This window comes from Suncus etruscus, chromosome 20 (genome assembly GCF_024139225.1).
Source record: "Suncus etruscus isolate mSunEtr1 chromosome 20, mSunEtr1.pri.cur, whole genome shotgun sequence".
Classification (NCBI taxonomy): domain Eukaryota; kingdom Metazoa; phylum Chordata; class Mammalia; order Eulipotyphla; family Soricidae; genus Suncus; species Suncus etruscus.
This window is the reverse complement of record NC_064867.1, coordinates 24360280-24388166: the sequence shown is the minus strand read 5'-3', so window position 1 is coordinate 24388166 and position 27887 is coordinate 24360280. Positions and strand designations below refer to the sequence as shown.

General features: G+C 44.5%; 1 protein-coding gene and 1 non-coding gene across 2 annotated transcripts; both read left to right on the top strand.

Moving 5' to 3' along the window:
* Positions 1–189: 189 nt before the first annotated feature.
* Positions 190–20850, top strand: GALNT15 (polypeptide N-acetylgalactosaminyltransferase 15). Its single transcript, XM_049766138.1, has 10 exons — positions 190–1232; positions 7521–7687; positions 8851–9055; positions 9875–10042; positions 11001–11118; positions 12065–12259; positions 12793–12924; positions 13277–13381; positions 16579–16722; positions 20591–20850. Exons 1-10 carry the CDS (start codon positions 679–681, stop codon positions 20735–20737), a joined length of 1935 nt encoding a protein of 644 aa, XP_049622095.1. The 5' UTR covers positions 190–678; the 3' UTR covers positions 20738–20850.
* A 2127-nt stretch (positions 20851–22977) lies between these two features.
* Positions 22978–23084, top strand: LOC125998345 (U6 spliceosomal RNA). Its single transcript, XR_007491935.1, has one exon. It is a non-coding gene; the product is annotated as a U6 spliceosomal RNA (small nuclear RNA).
* Positions 23085–27887: the final 4803 nt, after the last annotated feature.

Here is a 27887-nt window from a genome sequence, read left to right as displayed (position 1 = left end):
TCTTTCCTCCCCCATCAGCATCTGAACAGCCCGGGATGTTCCTGTTTGGATTTGCTTCTGGCAGGGCCTCCTTTAATTTCCCTGTGGGGAGCTGGGTTGCATGCCAAGCCTGGGAACAGTGGGGGCATTAGGACCAGGAGCGAGAAGCAACTTGGCTGCTCTTGGCAGAAGGCTGTGTGCTGAGCAGGGATAGAGATGTGAGAGGAAACCAGGCTTGCATATTGCGCTGGTTTGCACATCTGTTGATCTGACCTGCCTGGCTGACTGGGATTTTGCACAGAGGGACTTAAGGTCCCCTGGAAACTTCTCCTTAGTCACCTGACCTTGCATGCATGCCAGGGGCGGGGACCAAACGCCCAGGCATGGGCCAACACCTGAATAGACTGGAATAAATTCTTCCCAGCGTCTAAAGAGAGAAAGAGAGCAGAGTGCAATTCTCAGTTGGAAATTCCTCTCCTGCAGAGCAGCTTTTTGAAGACCATTGGAGCAAGACAGCTCTTGGGTGCAAGAGGTTGGGGTAAATTCCTGCGCCTTTCTGACTGTTCTTTTAAAATTGCAAAAAAAACAAAACAAAAACACCAAAACCGAGATGGATACAGCGAAGTGACCCCTCAGCTCTGGACCCTGCAAGCTCTGGACCATCATGACCTGTTGCATCTCTCCAGCCCCTTCTGCATCATGCTGCTGAGGATTAGAGGCCGGCATGGCCCGTGTAGACCGCAGCTGCTGCTATTCCTCTTCCTGACGATAGGAGGCGCCCTGCTGCTGGTGGCGCTGCGGCACACTCCCGGGCACATCACACAGTCACCTGGCTCCGCTCTGTCCCCTGTGCAAAGCCCCTTCTCCGCCGCCTCCGCCCACTACCGTGGCCTGGACTTTGGGGGGTCCCAGGAATGGGTGCTGGATGCAGAGGAGGAGGAGGAGGATGGGGTCCAAGAATATGACCCCCTGGAAGGCCTGCCACCCTTCATCTCCCTGAGGGAGGATCAGCTACTGGTGGTCGTGGCCTCCCCCCGGGACAGAAGGAACCAGAGCCAGGCTGTGTTCAGCAGGCAGCCCGGCTGGAGCCTGGACCAGGAGGCCCGGGAGAGGGGCTGGGAGGAAGAGGAGGAGGAGGAGGATGGAGAGGGATTCGAGGAGCCAGAGGAACTGAGCCCATTGCTGAGCCTGGAGGAGACGCTCAGTTCCCGCATCCCCCTGCAGAGGGCTCTGCCCGAGGTACGGCATCCGCTGTAAGTAAGGGGGTGCCCCTTCCCTGGATCTGGGGCAGCACCTGCAGAGTGGGGGGAGACCAGAGTCATTGCATCGTGCTCCCCAGGTCTTGGGGATGTGCATTGCAAACCACAGAGGCAGCAGCAGCAGCCTTGGACTTAACTTGTTGACTTGGTAGAAATTGCAAGACTTTTGGGGCACCCCAACGAGTCAGAAATACCTTCCCCCCAATCCTGGGAAGGGGTCCTCTGGGGGGGTTGTATTTACCTGACACCTCAGGTGCAAACCGTGCCCTGGAGATGGAAAAAGGGGGTGCCCTTCTCCTCCCATCATGGCATGGCCCTCTCAACTCCCCTACCTACACTGGGATATTGTGATTGTGGTATGTTGTCCCCCACTTTTTTTCCTGGATAGAAATATTGCACAGCCGTCGTGTGAAATTTGGTTTTGTGAAATTTGCTCTGACTTTAAGAGCATTTCATGATTAGCTCTGGAAGCCCCTACAGCAGGGTAGCATGGGTGTGGGGTAGCATAAGGCCCCCCCATTTTTGGGGTCACACCCAGTGGCCCTCAGGGGTTACTCCTGGCTCTGTGCTCAGAAGTCACTCCTGGAATGCTCGGGGGACCATATGGGATGCCGGGATTCGAACCACTTTCCATCCTGGGCTGGCTGCATTCAAGGCAAACACCCTACCGCTGTGCTATCTCTTCTGCCCCCCCCCCCCCAATAAGGCCCTTTTTACCTGTAGAAAAATAAGGGCCAGAGAGGTCAAGGAATTTTCCCCAATATCACACAGCTAGTAGATTCCAGAGTAGAGCCTGGAAGCCATGCAAAAGCCGCCCTCTAAGTCTCCACTCTCAGCCCCTTTCTCAGCCCAAGCCTGGGAATTCAGCCTGTGCATATGGGGTGCTGCCTAAGACCCCCCCCCTCCCCGCCTCACCCCAGCCCCAGCTGCAAGGTGTGAGGATAAGATGTAGGCTGTGTAGGGAATATGGGGGTGCATCAACAAGGTGGCCCAGAGAAGAGACGGCTTGCAGCAGGCAGGGGCCACGGAGACCAGCATATCCACCTTGCATACACCACTGTGCAAGGAAACAAAATCCAGCCCTGTGTGTGAGAGCAAAACCAGACATCATTCCCTGTTTCTTCCTCTCCCCTGGCTGCTCAGCCAGTCTGTGCTCCCCCCCTCAGCTCCTATAGCTGCTGCCTTCTTGGAGGCTTTGCCTGGAGAGGGGGTCCACCTAGTCCTGGCCCTGCTGCTTTCACTCCAGTTCTTGGCTTTCAGAGCTCTTTTCAGGAAACTGCCAGACATGGCCAGACCCCCTGCTTGCAGTTCTGTGCATTCGCTCTGGAGTTTTAACTTAGAACACGCCTTACCTCAAAAGCGAAATGAACCCCAGTGGCTGAGCTTGTTCACTGCCTGCTTCCCAGGTCAGTTCTGGGCACTGGGATCCCCACGAGAGAGAGGAGCTCCATTTTGCCAGGAAGAAACTTCATCTCTAGCCTCCTTGCCTCCTTCCCCATGCCCAGGGCAAAACTGACCATTCTGTGCCAAACCCATGTTGTAGATCTGACTTGTGTGATTGGCTGCCGCATCATGAATATGTCGATATTCATGTATTGAGATGTCTGTGGTATGGCATACATTGTGCATATGTGTTGAGCTGTAGTGCTTGTTGTACATATGTGGGATTTGTGTGCACCTGTCTATTATACCTGTATATTGATGTGTTGATGTGCTTTGCTCGGTGTTGTGGAGTGGATCACATGGGTGCTTTGGAAATGTGTTGTGTGAGTGGTATGGTGTCCACGGTGCATGTGGTGTGGATGGGTGCATTGTACTTGTAGATACACATGTTGGGATATGCTATGATTGGCATGTCTGGGACACATGTGTGCAATTGTTTGCCGTGTTTGAGGGCTTTGCGTGTGCTGTTTCACTTGCAGGTGTGTTGTGGATATTGGGCTTGAAGTGTGAATGGTGTGTGTGTGTGTGTGTGTGTGTGTGTGTGTGTGTGTGTGTGTGTGTGTGTGTGAAGACCACATCAGAAGCTGAGTGCCCCAATTAACCAGCTACTCTCAGAAATAATAAAAACACCACTAGTGGGAAAGGAGCATGTGGTTCCCATCAGCCTGAATCTGGTCTCACATATTGTTGAGGTGTGCGGCGCCCTCTACTGGTCTTGGTCACTCATGGCAGCCTGTGCAGCCAGTCTTGGGGCTCCAGACTCCCCCTGACATGCCTGCACCATCCCTGGGCCTCTCCATATCCCCTTTCAAGACACAAAGGGTTCTCTACAAAGTGAGGGCAATTACTCACTCCATCCTCCTGTGCTATGCACCCTTACCTGCCTCATAATTTTTGGTCATCCTGACCCAGATAAGTAAGACCTAACTACTAATTCCTACGTGCAAAACCCTAAACCAGTCCTGGCCTTTCCTTGTCCTTCCTCCCACCCACCTCCATCCTGACCATGGACATTTTCAGAGTTCTTCTAGGGTCATTTATGGAGTCAAAAATGGGCATGCCAGGAAAATGATCAATAATGCAAGATCAAAATAGGAAAGGAAGGGAGGGAGAGAGGGAGGAAGGGAAGAGAAGAGCTGATGTAAAATATGCTTGAAAATATATACTGAAGGACCGAGCCCACAGGGATACACACACAAGCTGTGGAGCTGGGTTAACTCAGCCATTCAACGCTGCCACAGAAAGGGGGGCATCGAGGAGAAACCTTGCCTATTTATCCCTGTGTGGTCTCACAGCCAGGATCTTCCAGTCCCGACTCTTCTTTGATCATCCTGGCCTGCAGCTCAGCTCATAGATTCCCAGAATCAAAGAGACTCACAGCTGAGAAAAATGCTTTGGAATGCCCAGACAGTGCCCTGTACTCCCAAACATAGAGTTGTGGGGAGCCCACATCTAGAAGCTGGTTACAGGCAGCTTGCTTGCTGGTCTGCCTTAAAGATAGTTGCTTACTTAGGAAAGGGACTCCAGAATCCTATTGCTGTTCCACTATCCCCATGTGGCTGTTGCTAATGATCTGGGGGCCCTATCTCCCAGGCAAACTTACCCCATCTGGCATGTCAAACCCTTATGTCTGCAAATTTCCTGGCTAAGCTGACACTCCTTTTGCATATGGCCAACCCCAGTTAAATTTCTGGCACCACACAGGGGTTCCCTGAGTACCACCAGGTATGATATCTGAGCACAGAGTCAGGAGTAAGTTTTGAGCACTGCCAGATGTGGCCCCCCAACAAAATCAAAATAAAATTTGTTTAAAAATTAATTGTTTATGATTTTTTTATCCTTGAATATTTGGTTTGTAGACTTCTTACATCTGTATACTGGGGTGGTGTAAAAGTTTCTTAGGAAAAAGGATTCACTAGTGGAAAAAGTTTAAGAAATCTTGTTCGAAAGAAAACTGATGCATCAGTTCACAAGAGCAAATTTCTAATGTGGGGAAATGGGACTCCAGCACATGTGAGGGACTAATGACAGAATGTGTTTCACTCAGGCTTCCTGTGCTCCAATTTCATCATATTTATGGTGCCATTACACATGTTATGTAACACATCATACCCAACATTAGAGACTTAATAGATATTGCAACCCATTCACACTGCAAGTTGTACTAAGTCACTTGCTCTGATGATGATGACTTTGAAGAAAATTACTCAGTTTTGTTTGACTTTTAGGAAGCTCAGTGTCAAGATGCAAATTCATTCTAAAAATACCAATACCCGGGGCCAGAGAGATAGCAAAGTGGTGGGCTTTTGCCTTGCAAGCAGCCGATCCAGGACGGATGGTGGTTTGAATCCCAGCATCCCATACAGTCCCCTGTGCCTGCCAGGAGCAATTTCTGAGCACAGAGCCAGGAGTAACCCTGAGTGCCACCAGGTGTGACCCAAACTCCCCCCAAATAAATAAAATAAAAATAAAAATACTGAGACCCTTCTGCCCTCTCCATTTACAGTCTGGCTCCAAATGTTGGGTTTTGGCAGCCTCCTCTATTCCTCTACTCCTGATTATTTTTTATTTTTATTTTATTTTTTTGGCTTTTTTGGCCACACCCTTTAATGCTCAGGGGTTACTCCTGGCTAAGCGCTCAGAAATTGCCCCTGGTTTGGGGGGACCATATGGGACGCTGGGGGATCAAACCGTGGTCCTTCCTCGGCTAGAGCTTGCAAGACAGACACCTTACCTCTAGTGCCACCTCACCAGCCCCGATTATTTTTTATTTTGCCCTTATTTTAGATACATATTTATCAATATGTCTTCAAATCCTTACCTCTAACGCCACCTCACCAGCCCTGATTATTTTTTATTTTGCCCTTATTTTAGATACATATTTACCAAATCCTTTATGAAAAGAAAGCAGCATAAGAGCAAAAGTTGAGCATGCCATTGGCACAGCTAGCCCAAGAGATATTGTATTTTTCTTCTGTAAAAATTTCCAGTATTTCGGGGCCGGGCGGTGGCGCAAGAGGTAAGGTGCCTGCCTTGCCTGCGCTAGCCTTGGACGGACCGCGGTTCGATCCCCCGGTGTCCCATATGGTCCCCCAAGCCAGGAGCAACTTCTGAGCGCATAGCCAGGAGTAACCCCTGAGCGTCAACGGGTGTGGCCCAAAAACCAAAAAAAAAAAAAAAATTTTCCAGTATTTCTATTGTACTAGGTTTCTTTTTTTTCTTTTGTTTGTTTGTTTATTTGTTTTTGGTTTTTGGGTCACACCCGGCACTCAGGGGTTACTCCTGGCTCTATGCTCAGAAATTGCTCCTGGCAGGCTTGGGGGACCATATGGGATACCGGGATTCGAACCACCATCCTTCTGCATGCGAGGCATTTGCTATAGAGATAGCATTTGCCATCTCTCCGGCCCCATCTGCTGTACTATGATTGTACAGCGTTGACCTGCAAAGATTCCCCTCCAGCACAGTCAGAGTGCATTGAGTGGGAAGGATTCCTTCTGGACAGAGGGATGTTTGGACAGTGGGAGTGAACCAAAACCGTTTCCAGTGGTATTTTCCACGATGGCCTTGATATGACTGTCACTCTCTTTCATCTCTCAGAGTGTATGTGGAGGGTAAACTTTAGAGTCTTGGAATCAACACAAATACACACAATGCTTTGAGAAAAAGTGTGGTGTAGACAGTTTCAACTAGGAAGAAAGCTTGGGAAGCATTTGGAAGGTCTCATCTGTCATAACCAAGTACCACATGCCACCTCCTGGCATTTTCATCTTTCATTCCATTGGTGATTTGGTCAACAGACTTAGCATGTCCAGGGCAAATTGGGAATCTGGAGCATTTCATTAGGGGATCAGGGAAATAACCTGTTCCTGGCAGAAGTGGCGCCATATATCTCCTTTATCCTGTGCAGAAATGGACAAGTGGAGAGAACAAGTTTAGCTTTGGAGCTAAACTGTGCCTTCTCTCTGGAGCCTCAGTTTCCTAATCTGGAAAATGGGAGGTAACATTACCCAACCCACATATCTAGAGCATTCCTACTATGATATAATATGAAAGGTGTTGTTTGCTTGGGTGTGTCCCTGGCACTCAGAAATGATCTCCTATTCAGCTTTGCCAGGGGATGCATTAAATTGTAGAAAACAAAAGAAAAGAAAAATAGAGATAGCTCAAAGGGCTGAATGCCTGCAGCCCTTTGGTTTCCCAAATTCCACCAGGAGTAAACCCTAAGCTACGTGCTGAGTATGTGTTTGGATATGACCCAAACCTGCCCTGCAAAAAAGAAAAATAATGAATAATGTCCCTGCTCTTAAACAGAGGACAATTTGTTCTCCAAACACATCTGTGACGTGCCTTGATCCGTCTTAGAATAACTCTGAGGTTGGCATATCCATTGTTCCCATTTTACAGAAGAGGAGAGTTGTTGGCAGAAAATTCCAGCTTCCAACTGGGAGAGACCTGGAGTAAAGTGAGAAGCTCCTGGAGAGAACAAAATGTTTAGCTCTTTGTAGCGTTCAGGAATAGGCTCTCTGATCAGAAATACTAGGCTAGAGCGATAGTACACTGAGTGGGCATTTGCTTTGCATGCTGCCAACCTGGGTTTGAGACCTCAGTATTCCATAAATCATCTAAACTTGCCAGCAGTAATTCTTGAGCTCAGAGCCAGAAGTCATGCACATGCTTCTGGGTATAGTCACAAGCAAACATACAAATAAATGGAAATCCTTAGACAAACCCAGGCAGCCACGGGCAGAGTAGCCATGGAGGCCTGGGGAGTGAGCTAGTGGACACAGAGCATTTCTGGCACCTTCCTTCTCCATGGCTCTGTTCTCTTGCCGGCAGGTGTCTGCAGCAGCGCCTCGAGGACAGCCTGCCCACAGCCAGTGTCATCCTCTGCTTCCATGACGAGGCATGGTCTACCCTCCTGAGAACCGTGCATAGCATCCTCAACACGGTGCCCCGGGTCTACCTGAAAGAAATCATCCTTGTGGATGACCTCAGCCAGCAAGGTGTCTGCTGCTTCCTTCAGGCTCCCCAGGGGGAAAGGATGGGTGGGCCTGGGCCTTGGGGAGGTTCCCCTGTAAAGAGTGGGGTTCAGAGGCTATGTTAGTTAAGGTTCACAGAAACTTACCAACAGAAACTTACCTTACCAGTGATTCTAGTCACTGGTGAGGAAGCTGGAGGGTGCAGTGATGTGGGAGGAAGCAGAAAAAGGAGAGAAGGGAGGGATGGGGTCCCAGGAGCACTGCTCCTACCTGACTTTGTGGGGTCACCCCTAGCCCTGACCTCTGAATGTTCTACTAAGCTTCTTTCGAGACACCCTAAACCCACTGCTTCCTACACACTATGAAGCACTTGTTGAGCAGCAAGCCACGAAAACATCTGCGTGTAGCCCAACCCTTCCTTTCCCAGAAAAGGAAACTGAGGCCCAGAGAAGATAAGGGGCTGCAGCTAAGATTGGTTCAGAGCCCAGACCTGCAGTAGGAAACCAGCACAGACAAAGAACTTCTAGGGACCAGCCCAGGATGTGACTGGGGACTCAAGAGGTCAGAGGCCCTCACATGGGCTTGGGATGCCACATGGGTGATGCTGATTGTGGGGTGCATGTCCAGCATGCATGATGGAGCTGGTGCTTGAACTCAGGATTGTATTTCTAACCAGCTGCCAGTTGCCACTGCTGCTGGGCCATATCTTACATACTGATACCCATGGCTCTTTGGTGACTGTTGCCTGAGCCTACAAAGCATTTTTATTTTTATTTTTATTTTTGTTTTTTGGGCCACACCCAGTGATGCTCAGGCAGAAAAGGCAGTTCCAGCTTGAGCAAACAGCTGGCAGAAAGATGGGAGACAGGACATGCAGAGCCAACCCAACCCAACAATAATAGGTGTCCCAGGGCATCTGGCCAGGACAACACTAACATTACTGTAGCTAGAGGAGGCACCCAAGTCTGCTTCCTCCCTGCTTTTGTGATACCCAAGAGAACCCTAATTGAACGAAGCAACTGACATCTTAGGAACAACCCTGTAGTGAAATTGTACCCAAATCCTGGGACCCATGTGCTCAACTCAGCTCTTGGGTGAGAATTGTGAAGATGGTTTGGGTATGGTTATCACCATCTCATTGGCTATGGCCTCCCTAACCTCATTGACCATAATCCTGTTGATTCCAGGACAACTCAAGTCTGCACTCAGCCAGTATGTGGCCCAGTTGGAGGGGGTGAAGTTACTGAGGAGCAACAAGAGGCTGGGGACCATTGGGGCCCAGATGCTGGGGGCCACCAGGGCCACTGGGGACGTGCTGGTCTTCATGGATTCCCACTGCGAGTGCCATCCAGGCTGGCTGGAGCCTCTCCTCCATAGGATAGCTGGTGACAGGTAACTCAGCCTCACTGGGGTATAGAGCAAGAGATGGGCCTAGAGGAAGGAGTTTGCAATCTTAGCATTTCCACCCACATTACCAAAGTGCCTTTTCGTCTCCTCACTGGAGAGCTGTGTTTTCCTTTGGACTCTCCTTTGTTTACATCCTGTAAGGGAACAGAATTGGAAGGGAAGTTAGTGGTTCTCCAGTGTTTTAGAGATACAGACTAAATCCTGAAAAGCAGCACCTGAGAAGTTGCAGAGACACCCCAACTCCGAGAAAAATGCGTTGCCAGGGTTATCATTCCCTCAGTGAAAGATTCATTTTAACCAGGACTATGACATCACATGAGGAAATTGCTCTAAATTCTGTGAGGACAGAGATTGCTGACTCTTAAAAGATAAAGCAGGGCCTGGAGAGATAGCACAGCGGCATTTGCCTTGCAAGCAGCCAATCCAGGACCTAAGGTGGTTGGTTCGAATCCCGGCATCCCTTATGGTCCCCCGTGCCTGCCAGGAGCTATTTCTGAGCAGATAGCCAGGCGTAACCCCTGAGCACTGCTGGGTATGGCCCAAAAACTAAAAAATAAAATAAAATAAAATAAAATAAAGCATTAAAAATCTGCTGGCTAAAATTTAGTTGAGAACTAGCATTTTATATAAAAGACCTCGAATTTTCTAAGGCTAATCCCTGGGATTATGAATTTAGACATGAAGGGAACCTATCTTGGCCACCCTGGCACTACATGTGGTTTCTGGCTGCCGAATTGGAGATTTGTGTTTTTATTCCATCAGAAGTGAATGGTTTCCATCTCTTATTTGATTGTGTTCCTCCAGGAGCCGAGTGGTATCTCCGGTCCTAGATGTGATTGACTGGAAGACTTTCCAGTATTCCCCTTCTAAGGACCTGCAACGTGGTGTGTTGGATTGGAGGCTGGATTTCCATTGGGAGCCTCTGCCAGAGCATGAGAGGCAGAACCTACAGTCTCCCATCAGCCCCATCAGGTGAGGCCCCAGAACACATCTGCTTTTTCCTTTAGCTTCTCATGATTGACTTGGCCAACTGCCTTGTGGCCCTGGTATTCCCATTTGTTATTGCATTAGTGTCTCAGTGTCCTCATGAGTAAGTGGAGATACAACTAGCACCTCCTTTTTGAGATCTTGAAGAGTGCATGAGTTAAACAGGAAAAGCAAATTTAAGAGCGCCAGGCATGCAGCTTTGGGTGTTACTATGATCTTATTAAATGAATGAAGTTGGAGGTTCTGGCAGAGCTGTGAGTGCCCCAGGTAGGGCAGAGAAAGAATCAAAGTAAGCCCACGCCCACCTGTCCAGAAGTATGGACATTTCTCGTGATTTTTAGTCCCTTCCAACATTAGAGTAACTTCTTGGTTGATCTTATTTCTGTTGACCTTATTTTCTAGTTTAAAAAAATAAAAACATCCAAAAAGCTTCTGGACATATTAGACACCTAGGAAGCTCTTTGTCATCTCTCATTCAAATCTTTTTTTCCCACATGGTTCTCCCTCTTTGTTCCCCGGAGTTAATTTTAAGTTGCCGCATCAGGAGTGATTTATCTTAGAACTGGGGAGTAGTGGATAATATTAAGAGGTATGGAAGCAAATGAGCCCAGGGTCTGTCTCCTGACTCTAGACCTGATCACCTGCCTCAGGATGTCTCATTCATACCCAGGTCCTTTCCCCACTGCCCTCCTTAGTAGAGCCAGAGAGTAGAAAGCCTTTGATGAAGCCCCAGGGTGTCTCAAGGGGAACAGTCCCTGATGAAGTGGTCAAAACAATTCCTGTGTCTCTTCATGGTGTTATTGTGCCTTACTTTTGCTTTGCTTCAGTCTTGCACTTAAAAGACTCTTGAGGCTACAAGCTCCCATCCTAGAGCTCCCGCCTACCCCACCTCCTGCCGTGCCTTCTGACCTCCATTCCCAGCCTTCTTGTTTCTTCTTTCCAGGACCCCTGTGGTTCCCGGCGGGGTGGTGGCTGTAGACAGACACCACTTCCTAAACACGGGGGCATATGATCCACTCCTGTCTCTGCACGGCTCCGAAAACCTGGAACTATCTCTCAAGGTGGGCACAACTGAGGGAGGTCCCACTTTTCTGCATTTCTCTTTTGGTCTTGATCTCAGCCCTGCCCCAGGTGAACACCTCGATGAAGGCATATATATGGAGGTCCCTGCCCCATCTTCTCTGTTCATATCCTAGGCTCTCAGATCCCTCCCAGAAATCTAACCAAGACCACATACTCTGCCAGTGAGTAGGTTGGTAGCCACTCATTAATAATTCCCCATCCTAACAATGTCACAACTATTGAGCATCCTGCAGTCTCCCACAATTGGGTCAGCCTCCTGGGGATTTGGAATATCCAACTGTGCCACTGTGATTCTCTTGATGATTTCAAGAAAACCAATTATCCATTTCACAGAAGTCCTCCGACTTCTGGGATACCCTAGGGCCCCATGACAATTGTGTGGGAACCCAAGCTTTGTTTTGTTTGTTTGTTTGTTTTTGTTTTTCGGGCCACACCCATTTGATGCTCAGGGGTTACTCCTGGCTCTACACTCAGAAATCGCTCCTGGCAGGCACTGGGCACTGGGGATGCTAGGATTCGAACTACTGTCTGTCCTGGATTGGCTGTGTGCAAGGCAAAAGCTCTACCGCTGTGCTTTCTCTCTGATCCTCTTTCTTCTCTTCCTTCCTTCCTTCCTTCCTTCCTTCCTTCCTTCCTTCCTTCCTTCCTTCCTTCCTTCCTTCCTTCCTTCCTTCCTTCCTTCCTTTCTTCCTTCTTCTTTTCTTTCTTCATTTTTCTCTTTTTCTTCGCCACAGTTGGTGATGCTCAAAACTAATTCCTGACTCTGTGCTCAGGGATCACTCCTGGCAGAAATTTGGGGGGGGGGCTCTGTCTGGTGCCAGGGACCTAACCTGTGAACCATGCACCTTAACCTCTTTACTATCTCCCTGGTTCTTTGCCCCCATTCTGGGAATGAGGAACAGAAAGGTTCTACGTTTCTTGCAGGCTTGGCTGTGTGGTGGCTCAGTGGAAATCCTCCCCTGCTCACGGGTGGGGCACATCTACCGAAGCCAGGATGCCCTCTCCCCCCTGGATCAGAAGGCCAACCTGCAGAGCAAGGTCCGTATTGCTGAGACCTGGCTGGACTCCTTCAAAGACACATTCTACAGGCACAGCCCAGAGGCCTCCTCCCTAAGGAAGGTAGGAGGGAACCCACCAGGCACAGTGCCCATATCATTAGAGCCTAGAACATTAATTCATGCTAATGTGTTACCTGGACCTCGACCAATAACTAGTCATCTAAAGACTCACTAATAGAGAGAGTTGGGTGTCCAATGGGGAAGAAAGTTTAACTTGCCTTACTCTATCCCAATATTCCACCATTTCCCAACTGTCTTTGGGTCAGTTCATAAGTTCCTGATTGGGTTCCATTGTGGCCTGGACCATAGTGACTTAGTTGGCCACATTGTCAACTTCCACATCAGCATTGGCAAAGCCCAGTTCTGTGGATTGACCATGAGGGGCTGTGGGCAGAGATCCATATCTACCAGGGAGCCTGTTCCATAGCTCTGTCTAGGGAATCAAATCTCTTCCTGTTTACAATCAGGAGTACCATAGACTGAGTGCTCTGTTTGGTCTCAGTCCACAAGCTCCAACTAAGTCCATCCTGCATCGCCTATAGATCATGGGAAAGCTGGTTTTCCTTCTCACTGCCTGTCCCTTCCTCTCTTCAGGTTGACAAGCCAGACAGCACAGCACGCCTGCAACTACAGAGGAGGCTGGGCTGCCGGACATTCCACTGGTTTCTGACCCACGTCTACCCGGAGCTGTTCCCATCTGAACGCCGGCCCTGGTTTTCCGGAAAGGCAAGGCAGGACCTAAAGAAGAGGAGGGTGCCAGTGGGGACAGCATGGTAGGGCTGGAATGGGAGATTCACATGATCTTTCAGACCATGACCAAATAGTCGCAAATTTAGCAGGGCACCCCAGACGGAGTAGGCGGTCTGACAGTTCCATGGCCATCCATGGCCTTTAACAATAAAGTCTGGCTCCTTCAGGAGACCCTAGTCCCCAAAGCAGAGATTTTTGTTGCACTTGCTCCTGTTTGTGGGCTAAACCTGGCCTCCTTGACATGCCAAAGAGGGACTAGAAGGTACAAGTCTGACAGAGGATGTCTGGGGGAGCATGGGATTCACTTCTATTTATGCCTCCATTTTAGCTCCACAACACTGGCCTGGGCTTCTGCGTGGACTGCCAGGCAGATGGAGCCCCCCCGGGCTGTGCCCTGATGCTGGCTCCCTGCAACGACAGCAGGAGGCCACAGGTAAGTGGTCAGAGTGCTCGAGTCTGGGAATCCCTTGTAGACTCATGTTCCCCTACCTACCATGACCCTCACAGCTGGCACAGACATGGACCATAGCCAGTGGTTAGTCTCATATCTGTAACTTAGCCTTTGTTTGACACACAAAGAAACTGAGGCTAAGAGAGACACCACCCTGTTTCAAGAGAGAACATTGCAGGTGTTCAGGGTTTAGGCAGTGACGGGGAAGGAGCCTCTTGGGTGTGTGGCGGTGCAGTCATTGAAGGTCCAGGCCCTGTATAAAAGGCAGTTGGAGCCCACTCCATCCCTTAGCAAAGACTTTTTATGTTGTGTAAAAGTAGGGCCAGTGCTGTGAAGCATCCTAGGACTAAAAAGATACTAAAACCCCAGAGTTTATGGGAAATCTCCTCATTTAAACTAAACAAACAAGATCAGAGAGGTCATAGAAGGCCTTTATCCTGGCAAGTAGCTACCAGGGTGACATTCTGAGACCAGTCAGAGATTACAGTCAAAAAGAACCAGAAACAGGGCCTGGAGAGGTGGCGCTAGAGGTAAGGTGTCTGCCTTGCAAGCGCTAGCCAAGGAAGGACCAAGGTTCGATCCCCCGGTGTCCCATATGGTCCCCCCAAGCCAGGGGCAATTTCTGAGCGCTTAGCCAGGAGTAACCCCTGAGCATCAAATAGGTGTGCCCCCCCCCCAAAAAAAAAGAACCAGAAACAAAAATCCTCAGAGGTAGCTGTAGAAAGAGACATAGTGAGGGAGGGAATCCCCCCAAATGCTCCTTGTTTGCAAAACCTATAACCATGGCACATGTCTGTACTGAGATATTGAATCTTATCCTCAGGGATCTCTGAAAGGTTCTGGAAGATTCTGAAATCCAGCCCTTTAGACATGGGGACAGCCAGCAGAATCTGGCTTGGCCTAACACGGTGGGGGTTCTGGAAGAAGGCCCTTGATATTGGGATGGTGGGCAGCACAGGAGTTCTCTTGACTTGGCTATTTCCCGATCCTCCAAAATATCTAGCTGGCACTCAGACTTAGCACAAGGGAGGTGAACCCTGAGGGAAGAAGCCTGTGAGGAAGCACTGGGTAGCTCCCCTTTCTGATAGGAACTTTGATTCCCAGACTGGATCTCCTATAGTTTAAGAAAATGGATTTTCCCTTTTGCAAGTGGGATGTTAGCTATGTCTGGTGATGGGGTTAGGGAAGAAGGATTAGCAAGGACTTCTAGATTTAGCGAATTTAGTACTAAATAAGCTAAAGCCCTCCCACTCAAAATAACCAGTTATGCTAGATTTGAAAGGGAAGGAGAAGGAGCACCCTCTTCCGTGCCTAAATAAATTTCTGACAGAAACATCTGTAGAGTCATGTCAGGAAGCAGCTGTAATGAGTTTCTTTGGGTGAGGGGACAGATTCCATCCCAGGCCTTCTCACTCCCCAATCTGGAGGTCTCATTTTTTTTTTCAGAGAACCAAGCTACTAGAGATGGGCCACACACTTTTGAATTCCAAGGGGGACTTTGCAGGCAAGACTCTGGCAAAATATTTTAAGTCATTTTAATAGAGGAGCCCAGGGACCAATGAAAAAACCCTAGGCTGGGAGAGGAAAAAAGAGGGAGAGAGAACTGGGTTTGGGAACAGGGTAAGGTCAGATTGAGGGTCAGGTAAAAGGAACAAGTATATAATGAAAAGTGGATAAATAGCCCAAAAAGATACAGCTGAAGGTCTGTCAAAATGAGGGAGAAAAGTCATAGCCAGGAGTAGAAACTGTTGAGTCAGATTGCTGTTTCAACTGGTTCTTGCAACTACCACCAATTCTCTACCCCCCAGAGGGGGTTTTATTGGCCCAGACAGCCAATCATAAATAAGGTTTTTCTCAAAGGGGCAGACCCTTTTTATGGCTGGGGCTGGATTTCTGTTGAGGTAAAACTTAATATAGGACAAGATATTTCCAAGGAGGAAGCAAGAAAAGCTGCCTATGAGGCTTTGAGGGGTCAGAGATGACTGTTTTGACCTTCAGAGAGAAACTGATACTTTGAAATGGAAAGATCTGGGTTGGGAAAATGGACCCCAGACCCAGGCAGATAAGAAAACTTTTCCATGCATAAAGGTCTTTGAATAGGAAAATATATCTGTCTTTGAGAACATTTAATCACAAACGTCCACCAAACTTAGGGGCAGGGTTCAAACATCCACTAAGCATGTAGCATGGAAATCTTCCTGTAGGAGTATCAAATTAATTTGTGGGACCAAGTGTAATATGAAAACAGGACCCCTCATTGGGCTGTAAGATGTCTTATGGGATGTTGAACAATGACAGTGCTTGGGACTAAGTATATCAAACCAAGGACATTAGTTTCCTCCCCTCCCAGTTCCATGACATGGACACATGCCCAATCTTTAAGCCACAACATTAACCAAATGCTAAAAGTTCAGTTTAGGCTGCTGTAGGAAGGTCCAGACAAAAAATGGATTTGTGCCCACTGTTCAGGATCCAAAATACCAGAGAAGAGAGTCACCCAGGTGTCTGGCAGCCAAAGGAGCAGTTTGGCTTAGACCAGGCTCAGTCAGGCCCTCCTTCATCCCTTTTCAGCAGCACCTACCAAGACCTCAGCACTTTCCCCCCGCATTTTATGACATTCAGGGGTGCTGCTTTGTGCCTTTCTATGTAAGTTCCCCATGCCCAACACCATCATTATGAAGTCACCCCGTTATCAAAACAATCCCTCCTCCCCACTCCCCATTCCTCTCAACTTCCTTCTCCTTTTCTACTACTCACCACCATATTTTTTCAGTCCAGGGATGATTTCTATTCTTGTTTTGTTCAGTTTTGCTTTGGTTATTTATATTGCACCTGAGTGAAACCACTTGATTGTTCTCTTTTATATCCTCAATTTACTCATTCAATCATGGCCTTCAACACTGAGGCAGATTCCATATTTTTACTCTTGAGCACATTACATTAGTTATGTCCTCACTGGTGATGCAGAACAAAGGAAAGTTCCAGAATGTGTTAATAAGAATATGAAAGTCATGGAGAAGCAGAATTCTCAGAGGCCAGAACTAGTCTAGTAGCCTTGTTGTGGGCCTGACTGAGATATAGTCCTATGGAGCACCCTAGACTTCTATCCTATGGAATTCTCCTTCACCCCTCTCTAACATCTCCTCCACATGACGCTAACAACCATCCCCTTTACCCAGCATCTGGAGCACACCAGCAGGAAGGAGATCCGAGTTACTGGCCCCCAACACCTGTGCTTTGACGTTCAGCATGAGCAAGTGATTCTGGAAAACTGTACCGAGGGGGGACCTGCTGTCCATACACAGAGCTGGGACTTTCAGGAGGTGAGACTGGTTCAGGGCTGTGGGTGGATGCTGAGACTCAAGTTGTTCTCATGTCTTCCAGGCCTGTGTCCTTGTTGGGGCAAGGTAAAGCCAATTCAGCTGCAAAGCTGGACCACCGGGCATCAAAGTAGGTGACAATTGGTCATGATGATTGGTCTGACTTGGCTGGTGACAGGGAGAAGAGATCACCTCCTTTTTAGGTTTATTTGTTCAGGTCATATTTAAGACCAGGGAGCTTGATGGTACAGATTTAGGAGTAATGAAAAGGTTTTCCCTTCTTAAAAAAAAAAAAAAAAGTGTATCTACATGATGAGATAGAGATATTTACACTTTGTTCCTTTGCAAATTCTACTATGAGCATTTCATCTTTTTTCTTTTTTTTTGGTCCATACCCAGTGAATCTCAGGGGTTACTGCTGGCTATGTGCTTAGAAATCGCTCCTGGCTTGGGGGATCATATAGGATGCTGAGGGATTGAACCCTGGTTCATCCTGGGTCAGCCATGTGCAAGGCAAATGCCATACTGCTGCACCATCGCTCTGGCCTCAAGCATTTCATCATTTTAAAGTAAAACTTTAGTTCTTATTATTCCAGGGGAGAGAGAGATTAGATCCATTCTGGCAATTATACATCTAGAGAGAAGAAATAGAAGGAATGTTGCACTTAAGGAGCCTGAACCTGTAATACCAGATTAGATAGGAAGATGGCAGGATCCACAATAAAACCTCAGCTTTTTTTCTGTCATATTCTTATAAATTAAGGTAAACTTGTAGAAATACAAAAAGACAAACACGTTTAAAAATTCATTTTATTTGACTGCTTGGTGGTAAAGAGGATAAAGGCAGAACTCTGGACATAAAATGAAAAAAATGAAGCTGCATTCACAATAAACACTTGGGAAAAAAGTTCCTGGCTTTGGTAATAAAGGATCCCCAAACTCAAAGAAATCTTAAAAACTAAGTTTTGGTCCTTTATGAATGAACATAAAGATCATTCAAAGCAGTCCTCTGGATAAGCATATTTTAGAAATCATTCTAGAATAAAAAAAGACTCATAAGATTTGCAGCATGTCTGGTTTTCAAGCATTAAAATAATGAAAATATTACCATTCATTTATGAAATGGAGTAAGATACTATTCCTAGTTGCTCTACTCATGGGAGCTGAAAAATAAAATCATTCCAAATGTATATGTATGGGCCAAGAAAACATGGTCTATGTATATAATGGAATATTATCAACCTTGGAACAAAGAAAAGTGTCATAGGCTACAACATGGGTAAACATTGAGGACAACACACTAAGTGAAATAAACCAGTTGATAAAAGATAAACACACACGGTATCTAAAGTAGACAGATGGAGGCCGGAGAGATAGCACAGCAGTAGGGCATTTGCCTTGCACGAAGCCGATCCAGGACAGATGGTGGGTAGTTCGAATCCCGGCATCCCATATGGTCCCCCATGCCTGCCAAACGTGATTTCTGAGTGAAAAGCCAGGAGTAATCTCTGAGTGCCACTGAGTATGACCCAAAAAATAAACAAACAGGGCCGGGCGGTGGCGCTAAAGGTAAGGTGCCTGCCTTGCCCGCGCTAGCCTTGGACGGACTGAGGTTCGATCCCCCGGTGTCCCATATGGTCCCCCAAGCCAGGAGCAACTTCTGAACACATAGCCAGGAGTAACCCCTGAGCATTACCGGGTGTGGCCCAAAAATAAAAAAAATAAAATAAAATAAACAAACAAAAAAATAAAGTAGACAAATGTATAGAAGGAGAAAAGAGGGTAGCAGTTACCAGGAGAAGGAGGGAGAAAGAAAGTATGGGATAACATTTTTCAAACACTGGGCTCCCCACTGGCTGCCCAGTTGAAAATCACAAAAATGGGGGCCACTGCATGAACTGGGGGAGCAAATAGTAGGATAAAGGGACCTCAAGGTCAAAAGGGGTCACAATGGGAAAAACTTTGGGAAACACTAGTATAGATCTTTAATTTGGAAGGATGAAGTTTTGAAGATGTTTTATAACAATATATATAGTTAATGCCATTAAATTTGCACTTAAAAAGCTAAGGTCATAAAAGTTGTGTTAAATATTTTACCAAAATTAAAAAAATTAAGGTACTATTTAGTGCGCCGACATGGAAGAGACTTAACATTATGCAAAATGAGAGAAGTCAGGACCAGAGATAAACCATAGGGTGTAAAGTGCTTGCCTTGCATGGGACTGGCCCATTGCTTTCCCTCAGCACCACTAGTACAGAGCCAGGAATAGATTCTGAGCACTGGCAGATGAGTGCTACAGTGGATAGGTCATTTGTTTTGCACATGGCTGACCTGGGCTTGATCCCCAGTATCACATTGTTCCTTCAATCATTGCTCAGGAGAGTTCCCTAAGTGTAAAGCCAAGAGTAGATCCTGATCAATGCCTGGTATGCCCCAAAAAGAAATAACAAAACATATATGTGTGTGTTTAAAGAATTCATTTAAATTAGAGATAAAAGAATATAAAAATAGGAAAATTAGTTACATGTAAAACTGAGAAGAATATAAAAATTTTAAAAGACAGAAATGGCCAACATAGATTATTTTAAATAAATTATAGTAAACTTTAATACATATTATAATACCACAATATTATTAGTATTTTAGCTCCTTTGTGTATGTGTTTCAAATATTAAGAAAACAAATAGGGGGAAAATTCTACAATTTGCTGTCTGAACTATAAATCAGAACAGTACTTTTGGAGAGCAATCTGAAAATGTGTTTCCTACAAATCCTTATTAGTTGAAATAGCAATCAATAGTATTAGAAATCCTGACAAGAAAAATTAGACAAGCCACATATCATATGATTCCATTTTATATGGAATGTCCATATATAAAATCCATAAATTATATGAAATGTCCAATACATTATATGAAATGTCCAATTGGACAAGTCCATAAAAATAGCTTATTGCTGGGGCCGGAGCAGTGGTGCAAGCGGTAGGGCATCTGCCTTGCATGCGCTAACCTAGACAGACTTCAGTTTGATCCCCCAGCATCCCATATGGGTCTACAAGCCAGGAGTGATTTCTGAGCGCATAGCCAAGAGTAACCATTGAGCGTCAACAGGTGTGGCCCAAAAACCAAAACAAAGTAGCTTAGTGGGATCCACTGGCTAGTAGGAGAGCAGTAGGGGGTGATTGCTAATGATCATGAGTTTCTACTCACAGTGATGATTGTTCTGAAACTAGATAGTGATATTTATATTTTTGAGTATACTGAAAATCACCAATTTGTGTATTTTTAAAATAATTTATTATCATGGGTGTATTATGGCTCTAAAACATCAACCTTGCTGATTAAAATTTATTTAATGCTTAATAAAGAACCCAAATTTCTCTTGAAAAGACAACAGCAATACTTAATATTAACACTGGTGGCCTTTGAGCAGGAAATAGCCATCTTCTGACAAACATTGCTGACTTCAGCCTTCAGTCGTCTGATTTTACTCTAGTGCATCAGGTGGTAGCAGTACTAAATTTCATGGTAAACAATGGTCAGAGATTAGATTAGATTCACTATAGACATTTCCAAGTACAACAATAGCAGTAAATATCAGTATGGCAAAAGACTAAACATCTCCATGTTTTGTTCATGGCATTTGACTAATCAGAACTCTCTATAAACTGCAAAATTACGCAGCTACAATAAAGATAACTCAATGAATGCCCCCAAGATTCTGAATGACTAAAATTCCAGGCTGTCAGAAATACATTTTACTTACACTACCCTTGTTATTCTCTTAGAAGTAAACCTTAGTTATATCCATCTTTGCTGACTGATTACAAGGAACTGATTCTCATTTTGGTTCTTTTACTTCTCTCTCTAGAATGGAATGATGGTCCATGTTCTCTCTGGGAAATGCATGGAAGCAACGGCTCAGAGAAACAACAAGGATTTGTACTTGCGCCAATGTGATGGAAAAGCCAGCCAACTGTGGCAATTCGATGTAGTGAACCCAGTGGATGAACGATGAATGTCAACATCAGAAGGCAAAGAGAATTTTGGCTCTCACAGTTCCACCCCAGACTGACTAAAAGAGTTTTACTATTCACGAGTAGAGCCTTTTGTGGATGTGCTCCTGGAGATAGTAGAGAAGCAAGTTCCATGAAGGAATATAGAAAGACTTCCTTTCCAGTACCTTATTTCATTGTGAGGTGGCTGGGCTTTGCTTGAAAATAAACCTTCTCCCAAAGAATTCAATGCATCATCATCTATATCATTTAACAAGGATAAATGGTTAATGAAGATACTTGGTAAAGTATAAATGGTAAAGAAGATACTTGTTTTGTTTTTAATTTTCATCGAGCACTTGGCAGTTGGTTTTATTTCTTACCAAAGAAGTCTGAACATTTTGTGGCAGCACCTCAAGGATACTGAAATGCATAGAACTCATTTGGTCTTAACTTGGATATAAGCAGGCAATCATGAAATGTTAAAGTATAATGAGAACTCAAAATGTTTGGATCGGGCTTTTTTGGACAAATGTTCTGTTTGTTAGTGATTGCTCAGGACAGGAAACTACTGGAAGAAGAGAACATTTGGAGTGAAAAGGGAAGAGGACATTGACTCAATTTTCCAGTCCAGTCCAGCCCAGCAAGCAGTTAATGGGTCACTTGACTTGGAGTAAGGCATGTTAATGAGAAACTTGCTTATAACTTCTACCTCCATTTACCCTAGCCTGACCCTTCTCTAGTTTATTGAACCACAATTAGGTTCTCATGTAATCTATGTAATCTATTTCTCTTGAGTTGGTGATTTGAGGAAGGTCAGCTCAGACTGAGTTCTGACAAAAGAGGACCCAGCTGAGCAATCTGAGTTTCTCATACAGAGCTTGCATTCACTGGATCTGAGAGCATCATTTTCAGTGAGGCCAACACCTTTAAGGGGAAATGCCAGAGACTGATTCAATAAGTCTCCCAGAGAGAAACCAAAGTTGGGTGTTCTTATCCAGAAAGATGGACAGAGCTATCTCAGAGTACAAATGAGCTGTCTAGAGAGTCAGACCACCAGAGCAGAACAACTCTTGCAAAGAGCTAAATAGTCTCCTAAGACCTACTTAGCCTGATATTAGAATTGCTGGGAAGGGTTGGCTGTGCTATGAAGACAACATTCTGCTCATTTCTCCTCCAGATGGAGTTTTTCTCGCCTCTTGGACAGCTTAGAAACCTCTCTTCCAAGATGCTAATAATCTCCTTTGGGTTGACTAGAACAGTGTTTCAAATCATAAGAACTAGGTAGGAAGTATAGGTTTGCAAACTACCTTTATAATTATGTATTCCTTTGCCTCCTGCATAAGTCAGTGGCCTCAGATGTTGCTTCTTCTGCAGAGTTCATTTAACCTGAACGTTTGACAGTGACTACTAGCCACTGGTGGGTGGCTAAACATAATTTTATTGAAGTTAAATGTAAATACAATCCTCCTTTGTACCAGTCATATTTTCAGTGGTCCATAGTCACATGTGGCTAGTGCCTACTAATTTGGAAAGCACAGCTTGAGAGCATTCCATCACGGCAAAGAGTTTATTGGATAGTACTGATCTAGAGAGATGTGCCAATCCATAGAGAGAATAGAATTTTTAGCTATCATCTTCTTTCTACGTTTGTTTCAATTTAAAGCAAGTCCCCCTGCCATACCAAGGCACAGAGAGAGCTAAACATTCTCAGATGGCAATTCGGCAAAGTTTAAGTGGTTAAATTTTGTAAACAAGACCTTTATTTTTTTTAAGTAAACTATATTGGCATTATGGGTATTTGAAGTTGATGAAATAAATTAATATAATTAAATAAAGGCTGAATTTAATGTTATAAATTGTGTTTAAGAGTAATTAACTAAAGGACCCAGATGGCTTATTGTTTAATTGGTGGAACAAAGCAAGAATGTGGTGTTTCTTGCTTCCTTAACCATCCCGTGATTTATTAGTTTATTACAGAAGTAGCTGTCAACTTAGTCCCTGGCTGGTACTTACAGACCCTTAATTTAAACAAAACAGATGCCTTCATTTAGTTCTAAAGGAAATTCAACCTTCTCACAGTATAACCAAGAACTCAAATTCCCTTCACTAGGGACTCAGCTATGATTTTATCCACAATGATCAATTTCAAAGTGGAGAAATATGACAGTTAAAAGACTTGATCCCTGCAATTGGAGCTTCACTTGGCTTCTTGAATCTTATGATTGAATTTTGTTTCTTGGGTTTTAAAATGGAATCATCAGTGCTCGCTTCAGCAGCACATAGACTAAAATTGGAACGATACAGAGAAGATTAGCATGGCCCCTGCGCAAGGACGACACGCAAGTTCGTGAAGTGTTCCATAAAATGGAATCATCAACCCCCCAAGTTATATTATATTATATTAGTCACATTATATTAGATTATATATTATAATTATATATATTTATATATAATATATTATAGTCACATTATATTAGTTACATTATAACTAAATATTCCTAGGAGGTGTGGGTAGAGAAAAGCACTTATTCAGTAGTCTAGAGTTAGTAGTCTAGAGTTAGTTTACAAGATTTATGCCATTTTACCCAGCATCCCATATGGTCCCCCGAGCCTGCCAGGAGCTATTTCTGAGCAGATAGCCAGGAATAACCCCTGAGCACCGCCGGGTGTGGCCCAAAACAAAAAAATAAAAACAAAAAAAAATAAAATAAAGATTTATGCTATTTACAACGTAAAATGTCATCCCTAATTGGGACCTGATCCATTTCCTCTTTAGTTTTAGCGCCATAGATCCTGTTGGCTAAGTCAGAACCCCAATTTCTATAGACATCAAAAGTCCCCTATATGCATGGTGAGAGATGTATTACTACACAGGAATTTTACATTATCAGAGCTCATGTTTGTGGGCTGACCCTGAGTAGGGGATCTTCTATTTTCTACCAAAAAGTTACAAAAAAAACCCAGTTAGACACCAAGTGATCAATGACCACTCATCATACCTAGAGAAAGGCACTTCTATCAGTAAACTTCACCTTAATGGACACAACTCTACATGTGATTTATATACACTTCATGTTGGATCTGACAACAGTTTTCAAAAGGCAACTTTATATGTACCTTTGATCGAAAGCCTAAAGCACCAATAGATTCTGTTTTGATTAAACACCTTGATTTAACCATATTTCAAGTGGTTATGTAAAACACAAAAGTCAAGTGATATTTCCAGGTTTTAAGAGACCCTTTTCAATTTCTGTATTAATATCAGCTGCTCCAATCTCCTATATCTCTTTCACAAAATGTGCTCTTGAGATATGAAGTTGTGTTTTCCTAGCATTGTGATATTATGAAGATCTTTGCTGTTGTGCAGTTCTTCTTTACCCAAGTCTGTGGTCTATGCTTTGTCATCCCTTTAGGCTCTAGGTAATGGCAGTATTATTACAATAGATAAGCATCTTGACTGATTTTATTTTGCTTAAATATAATCACCATAAGCTTAAAGAGAACACAAGATAAAGCATGTCTAGCATGTTTGAGAGCATGAATTCAAACTAAAATTGCCTGGCCCTCCAGCACCACTGGGTTTGATACCTATGGCCCCCCAAGCACCAACAAACATGATCACCTAACTGTCAACCTTGAACTACTGAACTAAATATTACCATGTCGACCTCAGCCCACTACTACTGGAGGTGGCCCTTATTTTAAAAAAAAGTCAATTCTGGTCACATCAACTATCAATCTAATAACTTTCAAGCTCAGCCTGAAGAAACCAAGTTTATGTTTGAAAAGCAAATATTATTCAGAAGTTCCATCTATCTCTTCTCCTACAACTACTTGTTTAAGGATGTTGAAATGCTTCTGAGAAGCTGGAACATAAAGACTGAGCTTATCCTGTCTTCCTCAGTCTTTTTCCCATGAATGTTGAGGAGCCCATCTTCTGGTCTTGCAGTGTGATGAGAGGTTCAGCTTTGGGATATAGGAGGAGGTAACTGCAGTGTGGAATAGAGCTATGGATACATTAGAATTTGATAAGCAAAGTCTCACAGAAAGTTTTGGTGAACCATGCATGTGTCAGAGGGTGAGCTTCACCATGAGAAGACAGAAAAAGAATGGAGTGTAAGTGGTTCATCTGGAAGTTGAGTTTAGGAAGCATCCAGAGGAGGTTAAGGAAGGTAATGTAAGGAGCATCACCAATAAAAGATGCAGTTGCTACCACTGTGAAAGAATAAAGCTAACCTCCCACTCCTCATTGCCCCTATACACATAGAGTAAACTCAGGAAAGTGGTGTGTATCTTCATAGATATGTGAGAAAGCCCAAGGTACTTATATTCTTGTCAGTCATGGATTGAGGGCTTCTTTTTGGAAATGAATTCCAAAGAATGTCTATTTTGTCCCACATCCCTATGCGTTGGGAAGAGAAAAGCAACCTCGAATGGTAGGAAGCTCTTCTGGGGCATACTGAGATTGTTAGGTCAGAGATAGGTAGGTAGGACAGAACAATTGTTGCTATGGATTCAGGTGATGCTCAAGAAGGAATGTGGCATCCCCTTCTTCAGGGGTCTCTTAGGAAAGTAAAGGGTGCCCTACTCCAGGTCAAACTGTAGTGAAAAGCTAATAGTCAGACCATTCAAGTTGCTCCAACCTTTTCAGGAGAGAGAACTGTTCTAAGTTAACATTTGTGCTGGGTTTCTGACATGTAGGGTGACTGAACAGATTGAGAACGGTTGAAAATAATTAAGTTTCAAACATTAATCTGATCTTTTGGGCTGTCAAACTATCAGACTAGGATTTTTCCAAAGGGATTTTTTTTCTGAAAAGGTATCTAGACTTTAACAGAAAGTTTTATCCCTTATTTTCATGCCATCACACTTGTAGCCAAGACTTCAATACTTACATATTGTGTTGCAGGAGGAAATCTAGAAACAGAGCTGAGATCCTTGTTTGGGAAAGATTGTGGAAGCATGAAAGTATAGCCTTTTCAGATTGAATAGAAACCAGTGAGACTAGGTGTTTTATGGGAGCAGGTTAACATTAATATGGAGAATAATTCACCAAATTATTGCTATAAACAACTCCCTACACACACACACACACACACACACACACTACCAATCAGGATAGATGAACTCAGGTAAGGCAAATTTAAAGACATCTTAGATTTCAGACCAGAAAATAGGTTAGCAATTTTTCTCTATAAGGGGCCAGATAGAGAACATTTTTTGACTTTTGCTGATTCAATGACCACAATAACTCAACTTGATCTTTGTTGCACTAAAGGAGCCATGTGCTATCATAAACAAAGGAGCAAACCTGAATATCAATAAAACTTTATTAACTCAAGCAAGGGACTGACTAAAGCCATAGTTTGTCATCCTCAGATTTGAATGTTTGATCCTCTGTAAAAGGAGATAAATCAGAAATTAGAGAAAGCAAAGAATTATAAGCTTAAAAATATAAAATCAAGGCTTTTATATACTATAAATAATACAAAAGGAAAGAACAAAAGAGTAAGTAAGATACAGTATAGTTCACTTTTCAAAGTAGACTCTAGTCCTTTCTAGAAATAAACAAGTAAACAAATTATCCTTTTAAAAAAATAGCATTGCGCAGACGCCATTTTCAGGGAGGGACTTCAGAGCATAAAAACCGGCTAAGCTTTGCAAAAGCCGGCTCCCTGTGTGTGACACCAGGCGGGGAAAATCCGCGAAAGTACACCGGCCCAGTGGGGCTCAACTGTGAAAGACTGTGAGTGTGACCTGTCTATGTCTGTCTACTGTCCTCTTGCGTGAAACTCTTGCGAGTGGGGCAAAAAGAGGCTCAGAGGAGCATGGTCGTTCCGCTTCGCTACGCGGCCGTGCACTCTTTCTAAGGAAAGAACTCCATTGCAACAAGAAGGAAAAATCACACTAAGAATGGCGCTATATCACAGAAGCAAACATTTCTCTCTGGACTGTCTTCTCTGTTGCATGCTCGGGCCTAAGATTTGACCCAGTGTGAGGCTTCATCCACGGAGGACTCCCCTCCCTTAGAAGCAAGTCAGCCCATCCAGAAAGGGAGGAGCCAGAGGAGTGTGCTGCCTACATCATATAGACAATGAATACCACCACAACACGTAGAAAAACCCACAATACAAGTGTGACAATGGGGAAACAACGCAGGCCAGCATCAGACATAGAGAATGAAGATGACAATTCTGAGGACCAGATAATGACTGAACAACTAATCAACCTCTCAGATAAGGACTTTAGACTAGCAATATGGAAGGTGCTCAAACAGACTCCAAGAAACCATGGATCGAGTTGAACAGAACACTAATAAGAACCAAGAAAATATGAAGGCAGAAATGACAAAACTCCAAACTGAAATAACATGTCAACTAACAGGACTGAAAAAAAGTCAGTAAACGAAGTGAATGACAAAATGGATAAGCTCTGGGACAGGGTATCAGAAGCTGAGAATAGACTTGGTGCTGTGGAAGATGAGATACATAACAATTCCATACAGCAGGAGAGATTGGACAAAAAACTTAAAGCAAATGAGCAGACAATGGAAAAAATTAGTCAAAGAATGGGAACAAACGAAAATAGAAGTCTATGATAGATCAACAGAAACAACTTAAGAATCATTGGAGTCCCAGAGACCCAGGAAGAAAATTTCCAGGAAGAATCAATGGTCAAGAACATCATTAAAGAGAAACTTCCAGAGCTAAAGAATATATGTGATCAAATCCTGCATGCCCGAAGAGTACCAACCAAAAGAGACCCAAGAAAAACCACCCCAAGACACATCCTAGTCACAATGACAAATCCCACAGATAGAGACAGAATTCTGAAAACAGCAAGATCAAAAGGGGAAATCATGTTCAAGCAAGCTTTCCTGAGATTTACAGCAGACCTGTCACCAGAAACACTCAATGCCAGAAAGCAGTGGTGGGATATTGTGACAAGACTGAATGAAATGAATGCTTCACCCAGAATACTATACCCAGAAAAACTCACTTTCCGGTTTGATGGAAGAATACATGGTTTCACAGACAAAAAACAGCTCAGAAACTTCACAGACACAAAACCAGTCTTAAGAGAAAAACTGAAAGACCTAATCTAAGACAAGACTACCCAAAAGACACACCAAATTTTGAAATAAAGATGGCGTTAAATCCCAGGACAATT

Coding starts and splice junctions, on each gene's coding strand:
- GALNT15 (XM_049766138.1), top strand. CDS start 679: ATGCTGCTGAGGATTAGAGGCCGGCATGGCCCGTGTAGACCGCAGCTG. Junction 7,688..8,850: donor GGATGACCTCAGCCAGCAAG/GTGTCTGCTGCT, acceptor TGTTGATTCCAG/GACAACTCAAGTCTGCACTC. Junction 12,925..13,276: donor GGCCCTGGTTTTCCGGAAAG/GCAAGGCAGGAC, acceptor CCTCCATTTTAG/CTCCACAACACTGGCCTGGG.